The following is a 17919-nucleotide window of genomic DNA, read 5'->3' on the forward strand; positions in this document are numbered from 1 at the left end:
TTCTACTTGTCTTTTTTGTGTGAACCACATTAAACACCCCTGCTCTAGTACATTATCTAGGCCTGCTGGAAATCTGTTGTTTAAAAAAATTACCGTAAATTCCCGTGTATAAGCCGAGAATTTGGCCCTAAATTTTGGTCCTAAAATTAGGGGGTCGGTTTATACAGAGGGTGCCAACTTTGGAAAAATGAATACACAGAAGACAGGTTGTATTTATTGGCTGTTTTTGATACAAATACAAACGCTTATTAAATCACACAAAAGAAAAGATCTACAAAACACATTCAGTTTCTCAATTTACTTGTACACACTGTTGTAAAACGTTCAGAGCTTGAAACTCTCACACTCTCCAACATCAACCATTCGTTCCACTGTCGACACATGAATTCTTTGAATGGTTTGTTTAAACTCACATCCAGTGGATGAAGCACGGACGTCAAACCACTGGGGGATGAATGCAATGTCCGTATTTTCAGCTTTCAATGCTGCTTTTGTCTCACCAGACAAATAGCAACTTTTCCTTCCTGAAACCTTCGGGACATCGACACCACACCTCTTTAACCCACTTCAAGTAACCCGCTGCGTTCTTGAACGTAAACAACACCACCCCGCGGGAATTCTTCTTTCTTTGGGAATGTTTTCCTCTTAAAAATCATCATCGATGGTAGTTTGGTCCCATCAGCCATACACATTAACACGACAGTAAAATGTTGTTTCTTGTGTGCAGTGTTTTGACAAGGACTGTTTTCTCCCCCTTCTGATTGACAGTGCGGTTGACAACAAAAATCAAAGAACACTGGTGTCTCGTCTATGTTACCAATCAGTGAGAGCGGGTAAGAACGTGCCTTTCAATGCTTGATTACAAACGATTGGGAGGCCGTAATCTTATTCTCAAGGTCACTCGACAACTTCTGAGCAATCTTTGTTTTTTGTCTCAACACAAGATCGCATCTATTCATAAATCGGGTGCACCAACTTCACGTATCTTTGAAATTTTCACTGACCTCACAGTGTTTTTCGGCCCATTTCAACACTTCAATTCGAATAATTTCTCTGGTAACAATGAATCCAGACGATCGCTGGTGATTCACCCACTCTAAAACTTTTTCTTCCAGTTCTGGCCACTGGCATGTTTTCCCACGGTTTGCACAATTTCGTCTTTGGCATTTCCCTCAGCGTGTCCTCTGCCTTTCTCCACTCTCTCACTTGTTTCTCGTTTACACTAAATTTCTTAGCAGCTGCAGAATTATTCATTTTGTTAGCAAAATCACCAACCTTCAGCTTGAAGCCAGCATCATATCGCACTCGTTTTAATCTTTTGTACATGGTGGTCGCAAACTCAATACTGGGTTTACATACTGATTCCGCCACCCCGTGTTATGTTTTAACAAGATTACGATGGGCACTAAATGGTTTCACGGGGGTTACATTTCAGAGGATTCTTTACCATTGGGAACCTAATCCAAAACTTCCCTCCCTGATTTATTTATTAAGAATTTGCTTATAACACTCTGCAATGTGTAGGCCTGTTTTCTTAGCAGGTACTGGTTCACAAAGCTGAGTACCGGCATGTGAAATCTTGTGATCTTTCCTGGTTAAATCAAAAACCTCTACAAAAGGGGTCGGATTATACAAAGGTAATATGAAAAAGTCATTTTTTTAACCTTGAAAATGGGGTGTCGGCTTATACACCGGAATTTACAGTAATAAACAGCACTTTCAGAAACTTTGTAAATAAAGCAGATGGTCCTTGATATGGCTTTAACAGAATAGTGGTGTAGCTTCTCAGCTCCAGAAAATGCTGGTGACCCTTGTTAGAGTGATTTTTGGGTTTAGGACATATAGATTTAGCAATTGACTTTGGCTACCAGTCTTCACATCTGAAAATGGATTGTGCTTTTAATCTGGCGTGCAGCCCTGAACAATGGGTTCCTAAAAGCTGTGAATCCCAGTCCAGACAATGCTGATTAAAGTTGATTTGGATGTCTGTGGTGGGGAGGTGAATCAGGTGTGAAGGTTATATGTAATTTCAAAGAAAGCATTGTCCATACATTGTAAATATGGAGTTGTCCTTTGATGTTTACTGAGGCCCATGTTGGGCCAGCGAGACCTTTCGACTGAAAGCATCTCCATATGATGCCTGCGGTACCTTGTTTTGTCAAATAAAGAAGCGGCTTTGTATCTACCAGTAATTTTCTCCAGTGACTTCATTCACACAACACCAACCCTGATCAAGATCACTTGATGCTGTCCATGTGGATTTCGCATCTTATCCCCATGAACACACGGGTTTTCTCTGAGTGATTTACTTTCATAACCAAGGACGTGCAGATTGGTAGGTTAATTGGATATTCCAAATGGTCCGAATCTTGGGAGGAGGGGATTGATGTTGATGGGAAAATGAAAAAGGGATTAGGGTAAGGTTAATTGTTCTTGATTATCAGTGAAGACTCAATGGGCCAAAGAGCCTGTTTCTAAGTTGTATGGCTCTACTGTTCCTTAGAAGGGGAGCAATTTTGGAACTGTTGGAATGTAGATTAATCACTCTGGGGAAATCCTGCATAAACTTCCTATATTCCAACAGCCTATCATTGTGATAGATAGATAGATAGATACTTTATTCATCCCCATGGGGAAATTCAACATTTTTTCCAATGTCCCATACACTTATTGTAGCAAAACTAATTACATACAATACTTAACTCAGTAAAAATATGATATGCATCTAAAAACACCCTCTCAAAAAGCATTAATAATAGCTTTTAAAAAGTTCTTAAGTAGTTTACTTAAATACATTGAGTCCTAACCCGGGCACTTTAACATATCTTACTCCTGGCAGTTGAATTGTAAAGCCGAATGGCATTGGGGAGTATTGATCTCTTCATCCTGTCTGAGGAGCATTGCACCGATAGCAACCTGTCGCTGAAACTGCTTCTCTGTCTCTGGATGGTGCTATGTAGAGGATGTTCAGGGTTTTCCATAATTGACCGTAGCCTACTCAGCGCCCTTCGCTCTGCTACCGATGTTATACTCTCCAGTACTTTGCCCACGACAGAGCCCGCCTTCCTTACCAGCTTATTAAGACGTGAGGCGTCCCTCTTCTTAATGCTGCCTCCCCAACACGCCACCACAAAGAAGAGGGCGCTCTCCACAACTGACCTATAGAACATCTTCAGCATCTCACTACAAACATTGAATGACGCCAACCTTCTAAGGAAGTACAGTCGACTTTGTGCCTTCCTGCACAAGGCATCTGTGTTGGCAGTCCAGTCTAGCTTCTCGTCTAACTGTACTCCCAGATACTTGTAGGTCTTAACCTGCTCCACACATTCCCCATTAATGATCACTGGCTCCATATGAGGCCCAGATCTCCTAAAGTCCACCACCATCTCCTTGGTCTTGGTGATATTGAGACGCAGGTAGTTTGTGTTGCACCATATCACAAAGTCCTGTATCAGTTTCCTATACTCTTCCTCCTGTCCATTCCTGACACACCCCACTATGGCCGTGTCATCAGCGAACTTCTGCACATGGCAGGACTCCGAGTTATATTGGAAGTCTGATGTGTACAGGGTGAACAGGACCGGAGAGAGCACGGTCCCCTGCGGCACTCCTGTGTTCTCCTTCTGCAGCCTCACGTCTTGGTGTTCTTAATTTCTCATGTAACTATACCACTGCAAGGGCAGGTCAATTTGAATACAAAATCCCAGAATCTTCTAACTCAGTTTCCAGCAGGATATACTAGCTTGGGATTTCCACTACACTTTAATCATTTTCTTTCCTCCAGATATACAGGGCAATTGTAACAGCAATTTAATACTTTATCTGCTCGGAGATTGCCAACATCATCCAATAAGAATGGTACCCGAATCTTTTATTTCTGCATGGTTTAGAAGCTTCTCTCCTCTGTTTTCATTTTCTCAGATGGGTTACTGATCTACCTAATATAATGATGGTCAGAATTTGAGACATTTTCCTAACTTTGAAAGAATCAACTATAGTATACTAACAGCACATTGCTACTGTAATGTATTTTCTTAAGTCACAGATAAAACATATGTAATAAAATAATAGGATTCTTGAGTTTTATTGAAAATCTAACATGCTAGAAAATGAAAAGGGATTAGTGTAAGTTTAATGTTTCTTGATCATCAGTGAAGACTCAATGGGTCAAAGGGCCTGTTTCTAAGTTGTATGGTTTTACTGTTCCTTAGAAGGGGAAGCAATTTTGGGAATGTTGGAATATGGAAGCTTTTAATATTCAAAAGACTTTAATTACTGGGGAGTAATCAAGGATGGGGGGGGACTTTCAATCTTCCAATTGCTGCAAGACATGAAATTAGGCTGACATTTCAGTGTGATTTTGGAATTATCCCTGACATCCTGGATAACATATCGCTCAAATTATTTCTAACATAGATATTTGATTATTACCACAGGGAGTTTACTGTGTGCAAATTGCCCACTAGATTTCTTACATTACAACAGTAATTACACTCCAAAAAAAGTCCTTAATTGGCCATAACACAGTTTGGAATCTTCTATAAGGTAGGTGAGATGTGCTATGTAAATGCAGTGCTTCCTTAATATAAAAGCAAAGATTTATAGTTACAATACCTGAACTCTTTGTGGAATCTGTATCAAGGCTAGCCACTGTACTAGATCTAGAAAGGCCACCCAAACTGGAATCTACTGACTGAGAGAAAAATAAAATGAGTGATGTTAAGACATTTAAATTGATAAATTAACAACTATAGCATTTAAGACTTCCTGTAACAACGTCTTGCATTCCACTTTATTTTAAATGAACTGGCACTCAGCTTAGAACCAGATTAGAAAAAGAATCAAAATAGATAAACAGTACGAAATTGTACTTTAAGCAGGTGAGAGAAAATCTCGTTTTACTTATTCAAAAATTATCAAATGTTGCAGTTCTATAAAACTCCATTCAGACCTACAGAGAGTAGAGGTTTTCCTGGATCTTTTCTAGATTGGAGGGAATATTTTATGAGGATAGGCTGAGTGAACAAGAGCTCACTTTCCTCTTTGGAAAGGAACAGGATGAAAGGTAACTTGATAGAGGTGGACAAGATAATAAGAATAGATAGAGTGGACAGGGAATGGCATTTTTTCAGAGTGAAATACAAGAAAAGGACATAACTTTAAGGTGGAAAGGTGGAGAAAAGTACAGGGGGGATGTCAGATTTTTTTTATACAGAGAAGTGGGTGCATAGAACACACTTCCAGGGGTGGCTGGTGGTAAGTAGAGGCAGATACATTAGAGACATTTAAGGGACACATAGATAGGCACATGGACGATAGAGAAATGGAGAGCGATGTGGGAGGGAAGGGTCTGCATACCATTGTGGGCCAAAGGTCCGTACTGTGCTGTAATGTTCTGGGTTCTAAATGAGGAAGTGAGGAATGTCTATTAATACATCACTTACAAGCCACAATTGTAAAATTTTCAAAAGACAGAAACAGTGTGGGTCCATTTAAACCACTGCATCTGCTTCGTCACTCAATAAGATTCAGAGTTCCAAAGATTCCCCATCATCTAGGTTAATAAATATTTTCTCATTTCTGTCCTGATTGGCTAACTTCTGCAAGTATGTACTTCCTGAAGTAGGAAACAAGATCTGAATGCAATATTCAAGATGTGATGTCATCACTCGAGCTAGATGACTTGTGTATTCAAACTCTCCTATAAAAGTCTAACATATCATTTACCTTCCTAGCAGTTTCAAGTTAACGTAGTGACAACAAGTGTGACATAACGTAGTGACACAAGGACACTGTTTCAACACCCCTCTGAACACCTCAGAAAAGTAGCCAATGTAACAAAGAACTCTAGCCATCTCAAATATTTTCTAGTCCTCAACGCATATATCACCAGACTCAAAGACAGCTTCTCTCCCGCTGTTACATGTCTATTGAAAGGTCCCTCCGTACGATAAGAAAATAAGACCATAGACATAGGAGCAGAATTAGGCCATTTGACCCATTGAGTATGCTCCACTATTCCATCATAGCAGATTTATTACCCCTGACAACCCCATTCTCCTGCCTTCTTCCTGTAACCTTTGAAGCCTTGACTAACCAAGGAACTATCAACTTCCGCTTAAATATACTCAATGACTTGGCTTCCACAGCCCTCTGTGGCAATGAATTCCACAGATTCACCGCCGTCTGGCTAAAGAAATTCCTTCTCATCTTTGTTCTAACCGGATGCTCCTCTATTTCTAGACTCACCCACTATAGGAAACACCCTCACCACATCCACTCTGTCTGGACCTTTTCAATATTCAATAGGTTTCAATGAGATCCCCCCTCATTCTTCTAAACTCTAAACTCTAGTAAGTACTGGCTCACAGAACTACCAAACTGGCCCCTCATATGTTAACCTGTTCATTCCTGGAATCATTCTCGTGAACCTCTTCTGGACATCTCCAATGCTAACACATCCATTTTTTTAGATAAGGGGCCTAAAACTGCTCACAATAGTTCAAGTGCAGTCTGACCAATGCCTTGTAAAACTTCAGCATCACATCGTTGCTCTTACATTCTAGTCTTCTTGAAATAAATGCTAACATTACATTTTCCTTCCTTACTGCCAACTCAATCTGCAAGTTAACCTTTAGGGAATCCTGCACAAGGACTCCCAAGGCCCTCTTGCAACTCTGATTTTTTAATTTTCTCCCATTCAGAAAATCGTCAACACCTTATTCCTTCTACCAAAGTTCATGACCAGACATTTCCCTAGACTATATTCTATCTGATCCTCCGTTAACCATTCTCCTAATCTGTCCAAATACTTCTTAAGATAGACTCGCGACCTCACAATCGACCTTATCGTGATAAAATACAATTAATCCCCTTGTCTAAATCACTAAAAGTAAGTTATGAACACCTAGGACCCAAGCACCAATCCCTCCACAGGTCCAACTTCTCAACACAATAATGACCTATATATTGTAAGTCTCTTTTTAACTACTAACCAAACTTCAATCATGCCCTATATATTACCCACATTTTTGTTTACAATCTCAATTCATCAAGGATGATTTCTCTTCCATAAATACACAGTTTTGTTTAATCCTGCAATTGTCTAAGAGCTTAGTTCAAATTTGACTACATTTCTTCTATTTCATCCATATCTCTAGACTTTACTGATACTCCTGCTCAGCCTCCATGTTCCACTGACCATTAAGCCTGGAATATCTGAAATTCTGCAACCCATACCTTGTTGAAAGTTACTTTCATTACTTCTCCATGTGCATGGCTGCTGATTAAACAACAGCTCACCTTTAAAATTCTCTTTCTTGCTGAAAAATCCCTGCATAGTCTTGCCCTGCTCTACCTCTATAATCTCCACCGGTCCTACAACTCAATAAGGCCAAAGTTACTAAAGTCAATATACTTGTCACATGTGCACTACCCCAAGGAACTGAATACACCAGAAATATTCAGCACCCAGCTAAACCTGAAACTTGACTAGGGTCTGTCCCTATGTTTTCAAGCAGAATTTCATTTTGAGGCATATTACATGAACATTATTTTCAAAATAAGACTTTGGCCAAAAGTCAATTGTCTATTTTAAAGGAAGTCAACACAATTGATATTGAACTGGTATTGAGTCCCCCAATTTTCTCTGCTGAAGGCACCAATAGTTAAGAAAGAAATATTTCCTGGGATACCTGGTTCAGATATGCAAGCCAATCAACCATGGAACAGTTTTGATTTCCCATACCAGGATCCTGGAGATTAAATGGAACATCCCAACTAATCTCCACCAATTTGGTACAGTACTGACTTTTTCTGCATAATTTATCATGTTAGCCAGCTCAGTTACCCACAAAAGCATTGACATAACACCTGAATGCAAGAATCTCACTATCTCTGGCCTCTGCATTGGGATAGTTTGAGGATTTGAAAGTGGATTAGGCAAGCAATATTAATGCTTTACTGTGGACAAAGCATTGAACAAGAATGATGTACCAAGGAAATTTGCATATAGTGAGATCCCAGTGGAAAATTTGTTTAAGTCAGTTTTGCATGACTTTCTTTGAAAGAAATGGGTTCTAATGTTTTTGTTAGCACAGAAATAAGTGGAAAGGCAGTCAAAATTATCATAACCTATGCAGCTAATAATGTTGCAAAAATCCTGACAAAAAGTCCTGACGAAGGGTCTCGGCCCGAAACGTCGACAGTGCTTCTCCCTATAGATGCTGCCTGGCCTGCTGCGTTCCACCAGCATTTTGTGTGTGTTACTTGAATTTCCAGCATCTGCAGATTTCCTCGTGTATGCTCCAAAAATGTTTTGTTATAAACTTTTTTTTTCACATATGTAAGCAAACTCCTTTTTTCACATTAATGTGATGCAACACTTTGTAGTTTGTTGTAAAATAGACTTTTCACAGCCTTTATCCTGTGATTCTGCACATTGGAGGTCCTGGGATGTGAATCTGGATGTTTTGCACTCTAATAGTCAAAGGATAGAATCCAAGGCTGATGTCAACAAGTTTAACTCAGAATTATGGGTGGAACGGAGACACAGAAGTTAGTACTGCTGTCTCCTAACTCTAATGACACAGTTCTTAATTCCATCTTGACATTTGGCAGGGAGCCATAGAAGTTAGTACTGCTGTCTGCTAGCTCCAATGAATCAATTCCTAGTTCCATCCTGACCTCGTGTGCCCTCTATGTTATGTTACCCTCCTCTCCCCACCCCCCAGGGTTCGAGTTTCCTTTCACACTCCAAAGATGCACCGGCTGCCAGATTGCTAGGTTGCTGCAAGTCAGCCGAGGTGTGACGGAGTCATAGGAGAGTTGGCCTGACATTGCCGAGAGAGAAACATGAATGGAGAACGGGGATTGCTGCAGAAGTGCATTGCTGAAAGGTGCAAATATTTTGTTTTGAAGAAGACTTTAATGTTGACAGATAGTACGAGAAAGGAAGTGGAACTGGGACTTATGGAGAAATCAGTGCTACAAAGAAGTGAAAAGAAAAATGGCAAGTTACAAGTTATGTGCAAGCACCATTAAACATTCGGTATTAAACTCCTAATTGAAGAAACTTGAAAAGCTAATTGATCAATTCAAGGGAATTGTCTTGAATCAAAGAGGCACTGAGTGGAGCTGTGTAAGACCAAACAGATTCAACATTTACATAATCCATAAAAGAGCAGGAATAGCTCATTCAGCACATCTTTCCTGTTCTGGGAACTTCAGAGCCACTGTCCTGCTCTAACCTGTATCCTAGCTACTTTACTGTTCTCCTTCTTAAGCATATTCAATAACTGAGATTCTCACAGGTGGAGTCTCTTGAATGAATCTCATTTCTGCTCAGAACAGCCAATCACTTATTCTGAAACCCTGACCTCTGGTTCAAAACACTGCAGCCAGGAGAAAATCAGCCCATACCTACCTATTTTACCATGTCTATTGAACAATCCACCCAGTCTTTAGTTACAATAATAATATGCAAATACAAATAGTATAAAATTGTACTGGAAATTTTACAGTAATTTTCACAAATTGCTACAGAAAATGTGGGTACTTAGATCTCTTATAAACATGTCTATTTCATTTTCAAACATTAACAGTAGGTTATTTTTTAATCGCCACAACTATGTTTTTGTCATAGAAATACAAACTAAAACAATAATCTGTCTTTATCCTTTATAATAGCATGAGTCAAAGCATGAATGAATCTACCATGTCAGTGAAAATCTACCTTGCTTTTTGTGCTGATTTCACTGCCTTGAGAACTGCTACTGCTGTGCCGTTTCTTTCCCTTCCGAAACATTTCTCAACATCTTCCTGCACACCAGTGAAACAGAAGAACATCAATTCAAAGATATACTTTACACATTATCTACTCTGGATGAAATTATTTGGACTAATGATACCCAACATATTTAAAATAGTTATTGATACATGCTGAATGAAAACCCATTGGAAAAGAGGGAAAAGACACAGGAAAACCATTCTCCATCTCCATTCAAACAATCAATATGCAAAAATAAATTCTAGATTAACTGGTATACCTCTTTCTCTATAATGTTCCCATAATTATGCACAAAGTGCAATAAGACGTGATGAAATGTATTACACTCATTGCCTCCTCAATAGCATCATAGCACCACATGCAGAACATTGTTGATACATCAATATCATTGACTGAGTGTTTATAAATTGTGATTCTGTCTTTCTGTATGGAGCAGTGGGTGTTAAGTTACAACAATTTGGGGAAAGTCCCACTTGAATGTTGTTTTGAATGAGGAGACACTAATTCTTAACAGTTTTATCACATTTTAACTTTCTCAGAAACACCAAATATTATTTTTTTTACATTGTTTACAAAATCTCCTCCATTAAAGAAACAATATTTATTCATATTTAAGAAAATGAAGAATTAAATCTAACCATTAATTTTGTACATGTTCATGAGACATGCTTACCATTTCCTGACCCTATTCCCATTAAAGCCTTGACCATTCAACTACCTTCTTAACTTGGCTGAGCATACCACCCTCCTCCAAAGCCTATTTCCAGCTGGTTGGGATGGGAACAGACAGATTTCACTCTCATCTTTCCGATCAAAGCCAGAGAATCGCCTTCAATGGGTTTTCATCTCTTTCTGCCCCTGCATTGTGACTCTAGTGTTCACCAAGGATCTACCCTTGGTCCCTTTAATCATTTACTTGCTGCCACTCATTAACATCTTCTCCAAACAAATAATCAGTTTCTCGAAGAACATTGATGACATTTTGGTCCATCTTCACCACCACCATAACAATGTAAAACTGCTCATCCATGATGTAGCATTGAAAGAGAGAGAAAAAATACAGGGCCAACTGAATGGACTTTGACACTGGTTACGAACTCCAATCTCTAACTGATTCCATCCTCTCCCTGGCAAATGTCTGAAACTGAATGGAACCGTTCATAACCTTGAGGCCATATTTGATTCAAAGATAAATTTAAAGCCACTTATACAGTGAAACTGCCCATCTTTACTTCTTTAATATTTGTCTGGCTTCATCAAAGATCTGTTAATCTGGAGATGAAATCCTTAACAATGTCTTCAGTGCTGTGAACTTGACTATTCCAATGCAACTCTGGTCACCAAAAACTTTACTGTTGTTGTCATTAAGAAATCTTATTCACTCACCAACCTACTTGGCTGACCACTTATACTGTCTCCCATTCAAAAATTTTATGATTCTTGCCCAAACTTTTTAATCCGTCTATGTCCTTACCCTTTCCTCTTTTCTATAGGTTCCACCTGTTCCACAAGATCTTTTAATCAATCCCAGACCCTTGCTTTACTGGATTTTAATTGCTCCATCTCTAGCCTGCACACTTTCAACACTGAGAGCCCAAACTCTGGATTTCCCTTTTTCAACCTCACATTTCTCCTTTAAGATACTGAATTGAAGATACTTCTATGATGACATTTTCATTTCTCTCCCCAATTGTCAACTTATGTGGTTAGGGGATCAACTTTTCTCTGATTAAAACCCCTCAGAAGTACCTTGAAATGTGTTACTTTGATAACAAAACAACATGAATGTAAGCTGCTATTTCCCCTGTTCAGGCATTCCCAAGCCAACTTGGTCTCAACTCCATTTACACATCTGTACCCCAAAATCTTTATCAGCCTTAAAAACATTCAATATCTCTATCTCTACGGTTCTCTAGGATAAAGATTACAATGCTCAGAGAAGAAATGGTACCCCAACTCCATCTTAAATGGAAGAAGACTCCTTACTTTGAAGATATGCTCCCTTCAATCTAAATTCATCAGAGTGGGGAAACAAGCTTTCAACGTTAGCGCTATCAAGTTCCTTCAAAATATTATGTTTCAATACAAATCACGTCATTTTAAACCACAATGAGTAAAGGCCACGCTTAATCCATTTCACACTTCACTTCTGTCCACTCCGTCTTCACATCATTACCTTTATTTAAGTCACTAATTTCAGATCTAAATTTCTCAATCTCAAACAGAATTTGAAAGTCTATTAAGTTATGATCACTCTTCCCAAATAATTATTCACCACAATATATTAAATCCTGTCCCTACATACAACCAAGTGTAAAATACCACGTCCCCTGGTGGGTTCTACGCTTTGTTCCCAAAGGCCGCCCAACTATGCTTGCCTTATCGTTATGCCGTCTGGCTGCTCTGGACTTCTTCCACCCTTGTCACTTTTTCAAACCTGTTCTATACTCAAACCAAGCTCCTCCTCTGGGCAAAGCTGCTCTCAGTGTTATTCAGGCCTACGTTTCCTTCTCCCGCGAACAAGGTTGAGCTCAGTTTATAATAAAACAACGGCAGATTAGACATCACAAACACTCAGGCTTTAGCCTCGCTCCCCAGCACTCTCACCACATCGGCAGAAACAATGAAACCTGAAACCCCGTTCTGAAAACCAGCTCAGGGCGGGTGAGTAACGGCCTCCTGTTAAAACGGTGAAGCTGGTAGGCGGGGACTTCACTCTGCGGGGACCCGTGAGCCGACGGACCTTTGGGGAGGAGGGAGGACAGTTTCCAGCCGGACACAATTGACGGAGGAAGCGGAAGCGGTAACCGCGCCGAGTTGAAGATGTCGTCGAAGCGCAAAGCGGAGAATTTGATCCCGGCGGAGGAGAGCGACCAGTTATTGATTCGCCCACTGTAAGTTTCTATCACCGTCATCCAATTCTCCTTCCCTACCCACTGCTTCTCTGCCCTCTCCTCAGGTTTTCTCCTTGTCTTCCCCTCCCCGGCTCTTTCCTTCACTGATAACTACCGTCTCTAGCTCTAGCTTCTGTTCATAACTTCATCTTCAGCTCTTATCCCCACTGTCATAGTTATCCCCAGCTCTTGCCTCCCTACTAATAACCCCCATCGCCTACTATGGTCACCTGATCGCCTACTCCCCACCACCACCGCACACACTTCAGCTCCTGCCCCTGCTTAACCCCCGTGTCCAGATTTCTTCTTATCTCCTGATTTTGATCCCTACTGATACCCCATCTCCAGCTCTTGTCCTGACCATCCCCCATCTTGACCCTAATTACACCCCATTTCCATCTCTTGCTTCCATTGATTCCGCTCCTTTTCCTGCTATCCAGGAGCCCTCCACTGGTCGGGCCCGACCATGGATGTTTCATCCGAGCTAGGTAGCCATTACATAAGTGATTGCAGTACAATATGGACAGCAAGCTTTTGCTCATGCAGCCCCTCCCCCCCCCCCCCCCCCCCCCCACCACCACAACCCAGGCAGCTGATGAATTCAAAGGAAGAGCAGAGGACAATACAGTCTGGCACCAGTGGTATGACAGGAGTTGCCAATCAGCATTAAACTCAACGTAGGACTGCCTTAGGGACACTAGCTCCAGATTTCTCCACCGGGTTTACTCCTGAAGCCTTCCCCACAAGGCAGCAGAAGTTTGAGATCAGAGTTTTCCTTCTAGATGAGCTGTCAACCACGGCTGTGGAGCCCCAGCTGCCTGAGGCAACTGGTTTTAAGGCGACAGTAACACTAACAGGCTCCTTCACTTCTCAGCAGAAACGGTTCCACCGGGCTTAGTTCCACCAAAGCCACGTGTGAAGGCCAGGAGCTGGACTTGGTTGTCAGAGGCGATTTGAGATGCATGCCATTGGAGAACGTAGTAGGTAGTGGGAGCTTATCCCCACTAACACCTGTCGTGGTTTCTCGTGCCCCACAAACAACCAGGAGACGCAGAAGATTCTTCAAGAAGTATTAAACTTCCCCACAGTTTTGGTTACACAGCAAACAATGCAACTTTTATACTCCAATATATCCCCCCTTTGAGACCCATAGGGTCTCACACAGAGAAAGAAGACTAAGAGTCCGTGCACAAAAGCCCCAATAAACTCAAGCACTTATTCCCAAATCTCGGGTTAAACTATAATTTTCTGCGCCAAGACCTCAAAGTATTCTCTCGCTGTTACCCTGGGCCGCTGAGCCAAAAACCTGTCCCTTTGTACCTGAGACAGGGAAAAAAAACTCAGAAGGCCTTACAATCTACTCCCACACTGTCGTTATGCTCTTGTTCATCCTGCAGGTGTTGTAGGCTGTAATGATACATTTTCGGTGTTTCTTTCTCCACTAAGCTTGCTTCAGTAATTGCCACGAGCATCGGAAATTGTTTGGTTGCAGCACGCACTACAAGAGACTTGAGACAAGGAAGAAAACAGCACAGCACAAGCGCACAGCTCAACAATACAATACTGACAGTTATTGCCATTTTAGTCAGCCATGCTCCCCATCCTCCGAGTCTACTTTCTAACCAGTCAAATAACTGATGTCCGAACCCTGCATTCTGTGCACATACCTCGCACTGTGACAAGACGAAGTCCACTGAAGCCTGTAAATAAGGTGACCAAAAACCATCCTTTATTTTCTTTATCACTTCCCCCCTTGCACAATGGTCAATTCCATGTGCTTCTGAAATCAGAATCGTCAGTAGAGGGGTGGGCGCTACCAACAAACCGTCTTCCATGCTCCACAAGCCTTCCGGGTTCTGCTTGGCCCCCCTTTGTCTCCACATTGTCTGTTCTGCCAAAGTTGCCTTACCTTGTATTTCAATTAGGTCCTCTACCACAGGTTCTGGAGCTAGGCTTACCTGGGGGGCAATGACAGCTGATGTACATCCAGACGCTTTTCTGGCTGCCTCGTCCGCAGCTTGATTTCCCTTTGTTATTACATCATTTTCCTTTTTATGTGCCTGGCATTTTACTATAGCCAATGCTTTAGGTTTCATCATGGCTTTTATTAAGTCTAGAATTCGCTGACAATGTTGTATGGGATCTCCACTACTTTTTTTAAAACCTCTCTGTTTCCACACTGCCCCGAACAAATGGCATACTCCATGAGCATATGCCGAATCAGTATAGATGTCTACTTTCTCCCCTTCCATCATTTCACACGCAGCTGTCAGGGTTTTGATTTCCGCTAGTTGGGCGGAACACGGTTGGGGACAGGACTCCATCCTAATAATCTTATAGCTCGACTGATCCTGCTGCACTACTGAGAACCCTGCATGATTTCCATCATAATCCCTATAACAAGAGCCATCTACGAACAGAACCTTTTTATCTGCATCCTCTAGTGGTTCTGACCGTAAATCTGCTCTCAATTTGGCAAATGCCATCATCTTTCATACACAATCATGGGGTTCTCCTTCATAGCCCAAAGGGACAAAATCGGCTATATTACTGGTAGTGCATCTCTGTATAGTTATGTCTGGAAATGTCAATAGCATCTGATACGCTGCTATCCTGGCTGGCGTCAGCACAAATTTCCCTCTTTCCAGCAATTCTGCTACTTTGTGGTGTGTGTACAGAGTCACAGGCTAGCCCAGGGTTACAGATGATGCCTTTTCATATGCATAGTACAGCGCCGCGAATCCCTGATAACAGGGTGGATACCCCTCAGCCCCCTCATCTAGTCTCGTACTGTAGTATGCTATCGGCTGCTTTGCTTTTCCTGTGCCTGTCTCTTGTGTTAGAACCGCTGTGACATAAACCTCCTGTCTGTTGGATACATACAAATGAAAAACCTTCTTGTAGTCAGGCAAAGCTAATGCTGGTGCTGACTGCAATTCCTGCTTAATAGTATTGAAAGCTATCTCCGCCTCTTCATTCCACTGTAAGCCGTTCTTCAAATTTGTATGTCCTGCTTCTTTCATTATTTTTCTCAAAGGTGCCACAATCTCAGCATATTCTCCTATCCAATCTGAGCTGTACCCTGCCATTCCCAAAAACGTCATCATCTGCCCTACTGTCTGGGGTTTTGGGGCCTTAGTTATTGCCTCAATCTGATCTGGTGCTATTGCCTTCACTCCCTTGGATATTACCCTGCCTAAGTATTCCACTTGCTGCGTGCAAAATTGCAGTTTCTTTTTGGATACTTTATGTCCTCCTTGCACCAGCTTCCCTAACAGTTAGAGTGTCCTGCTTACACTGTTCCTTACTGTGGGAGCAAATCAACAGGTCATCCACATACTGTAACAATGTACTTTCCAATGGTATGCCCTCTAGGTCTGCCTTCAACACCTGATTAAAAACATGTGGTGAATGTTTAAACCCTTGCGGCATTCTGGTATAGGTATACTGAGCACCTCTGTAGGTAAATGCAAACAGATACTGACACTGGTCGGCCAGAGGAATGCTGAAGAAAGCCGAACACAAATCAATCACTGAAAAGTAACTTGCTTCTGGTGGAACATTAGTCAAAAGCGTGTGTGGGTTGGGGACTACCGCTGGCCAGTCCTCTACCACATCATTTACCACTCGCAAATCATGCACCAATCTCCACTTAGATTTATCTGCTTTTAAGACCGGCAGCAACGGGGTATTGCATGGACTGTTCGTTCTTTTAAACACTCCTATTTCAAGCAACCCCTGCACTGTCGATGCTATTCCCTCTTCTGCTTCTGGTCTTAGAGGGTATTGTGGTCTCCTGGGTGGAATTGCTCCTTTTCTCAGCCTTATTTCCGCCAGACTAGCTGTTTTTATTTTCCCTACGTCCGTGTCATGCTGTGACCACAGAATAGATGGTAACTCATCTAACCTTCTATCTTTCTGCTGGCCTCTTTCCTTTCCCAGCAATGGCATGTGTGTTTGGGGAGTTATTTCGACCTCACTCACTGTCCCTACCATATCTACACTTACCATTATTTTAATGCAATTGTTGTCTTCTGATATCCACACCTCTGGTGTGATTTTCCTCCACACTGTTACGGTTTCAGCACTCTTAACTAAGGGTCCTAAGTCTTTAGACTGATATCTCTTGTTTACCAACAATGTTACGTGGGGCACAGCCTCCGGTATCCTGTACCATTTTTCTAAAAAGGTGTTCCACTTAACTTGTAAAGCTGCCCCTTGCTTTCCAATTATCACAGCCTCCCCTTCCAGGTGCTGTTGGGTACATGCCTCCAGGTGCCATCTCTCCTCTAACTCCCTGTTCTGAGTCTCGTCAAAAATCACAGTACAAGGTAGCTCAGATTTGGGCATTACAGCCCTGGGTAATATAGCCTGCACGCCCTTTTTCCATTTTCCAGGTTTCCTGAATCTGATCTGCGATGTCTCCTATCCAAAAGACATTAGCCTTCTTGTCTACTCGCACTATCAATTGAACCCCTGCTCTTCCGACACTCAGCCCATTTCTGGTGCATTCTAATTTTAATTCCAGTTTCAATAAGGCATCTCTGCCTAACATTAATTGGAGTTCCTTCAAATACTAGCACCGCAAAACAATTCCTTTATTTCCCATTCTCAACTGCACTGGAGTCGTGCACTGTGTCAACTGTGTTTTCCCCGAGAACCCTACTGTCTTAATAAACTTTCCTGACATGGGAAGGTGAAGGGGCATACTGTGGTTGTACACAAGTGTACGTGGCTCCAGTATCTATCATCATTGGTGTCAGTTGCCCTTCTAACATAACCTGAACAATGGGTTCGTCGTCTGCCTCCCTTGTTATCATTGGGTAATGTCCCTTCCCACTTGAGTTCTCGGGGCACCCCTAATACCTCGCATAGGGGTTCACAGGTCCGCTTGGGCCTGTGGGGGCTGGTCCTTGGCTAAACTTTAGATAGATAGATACTTTATTCATCCCCATCGGGAAATTCAACTTTTTTTTTCCAATGTCCCATACACTTGTTGTAGCAAACTAATTACATACAATACTTAACTCAGTAAAAAATATGATATGCATCTAAATCACTATCTCAAAAAGCATTAATAATAGCTTTAAAAAGTTCTTAAGACCTGGCGGTTGAATTGTAAAGCCTAATGGCATTGGGGAGTATTGACCTCTTCATCCTGTCTGAGGAGCATTGCATCGATAGTAACCTGTCGCTGAAACTGCTTCTCTGTCTCTGGATGGTGCTATGTAGAGG

At 41.6% G+C, this 17919-nt stretch overlaps 2 protein-coding genes across 7 annotated transcripts in view; one reads left to right on the forward strand and one right to left on the reverse strand.

The window, feature by feature from the left end:
- The window catches only part of itgb1bp1 (integrin beta 1 binding protein 1), a 31696-nt gene extending 19150 nt beyond the window's left edge, over positions 1-12546 (reverse strand). For 2 of the 6 annotated variants that reach the window (XM_073056899.1, XM_073056898.1), the window contains exons 1-3: positions 12398-12546; positions 9737-9822; positions 4618-4696 (exon numbers count right to left, since the gene is read on the reverse strand). In XM_073056899.1, coding sequence (XP_072913000.1) covers positions 4618-4696; positions 9737-9808 — 151 coding nt within the window. In that variant the 5' untranslated portion in view covers positions 9809-9822; positions 12398-12546. Of the gene's footprint in view, positions 1-4617; positions 4697-5361; positions 5406-9736; positions 9823-10463; positions 10714-12168; positions 12344-12397 lie in introns of those variants that run through there. The other 4 variants (XM_073056900.1, XM_073056895.1, XM_073056896.1 and 1 more) reach the window with 4 other exon arrangements.
- The window catches only part of cpsf3 (cleavage and polyadenylation specific factor 3), a 59308-nt gene continuing 53918 nt past the window's right edge, over positions 12530-17919 (forward strand). The window contains exon 1 of the mRNA XM_073056884.1: positions 12530-12684. Coding sequence (XP_072912985.1) covers positions 12614-12684 — 71 coding nt within the window. The 5' untranslated portion in view covers positions 12530-12613. The remainder of the gene's footprint in view (positions 12685-17919) is intronic.

The sequence above is a fragment of the Hemitrygon akajei genome, chromosome 9 (genome assembly GCF_048418815.1).
Source record: "Hemitrygon akajei chromosome 9, sHemAka1.3, whole genome shotgun sequence".
Taxonomy (NCBI): Eukaryota; Metazoa; Chordata; class Chondrichthyes; order Myliobatiformes; family Dasyatidae; genus Hemitrygon; species Hemitrygon akajei.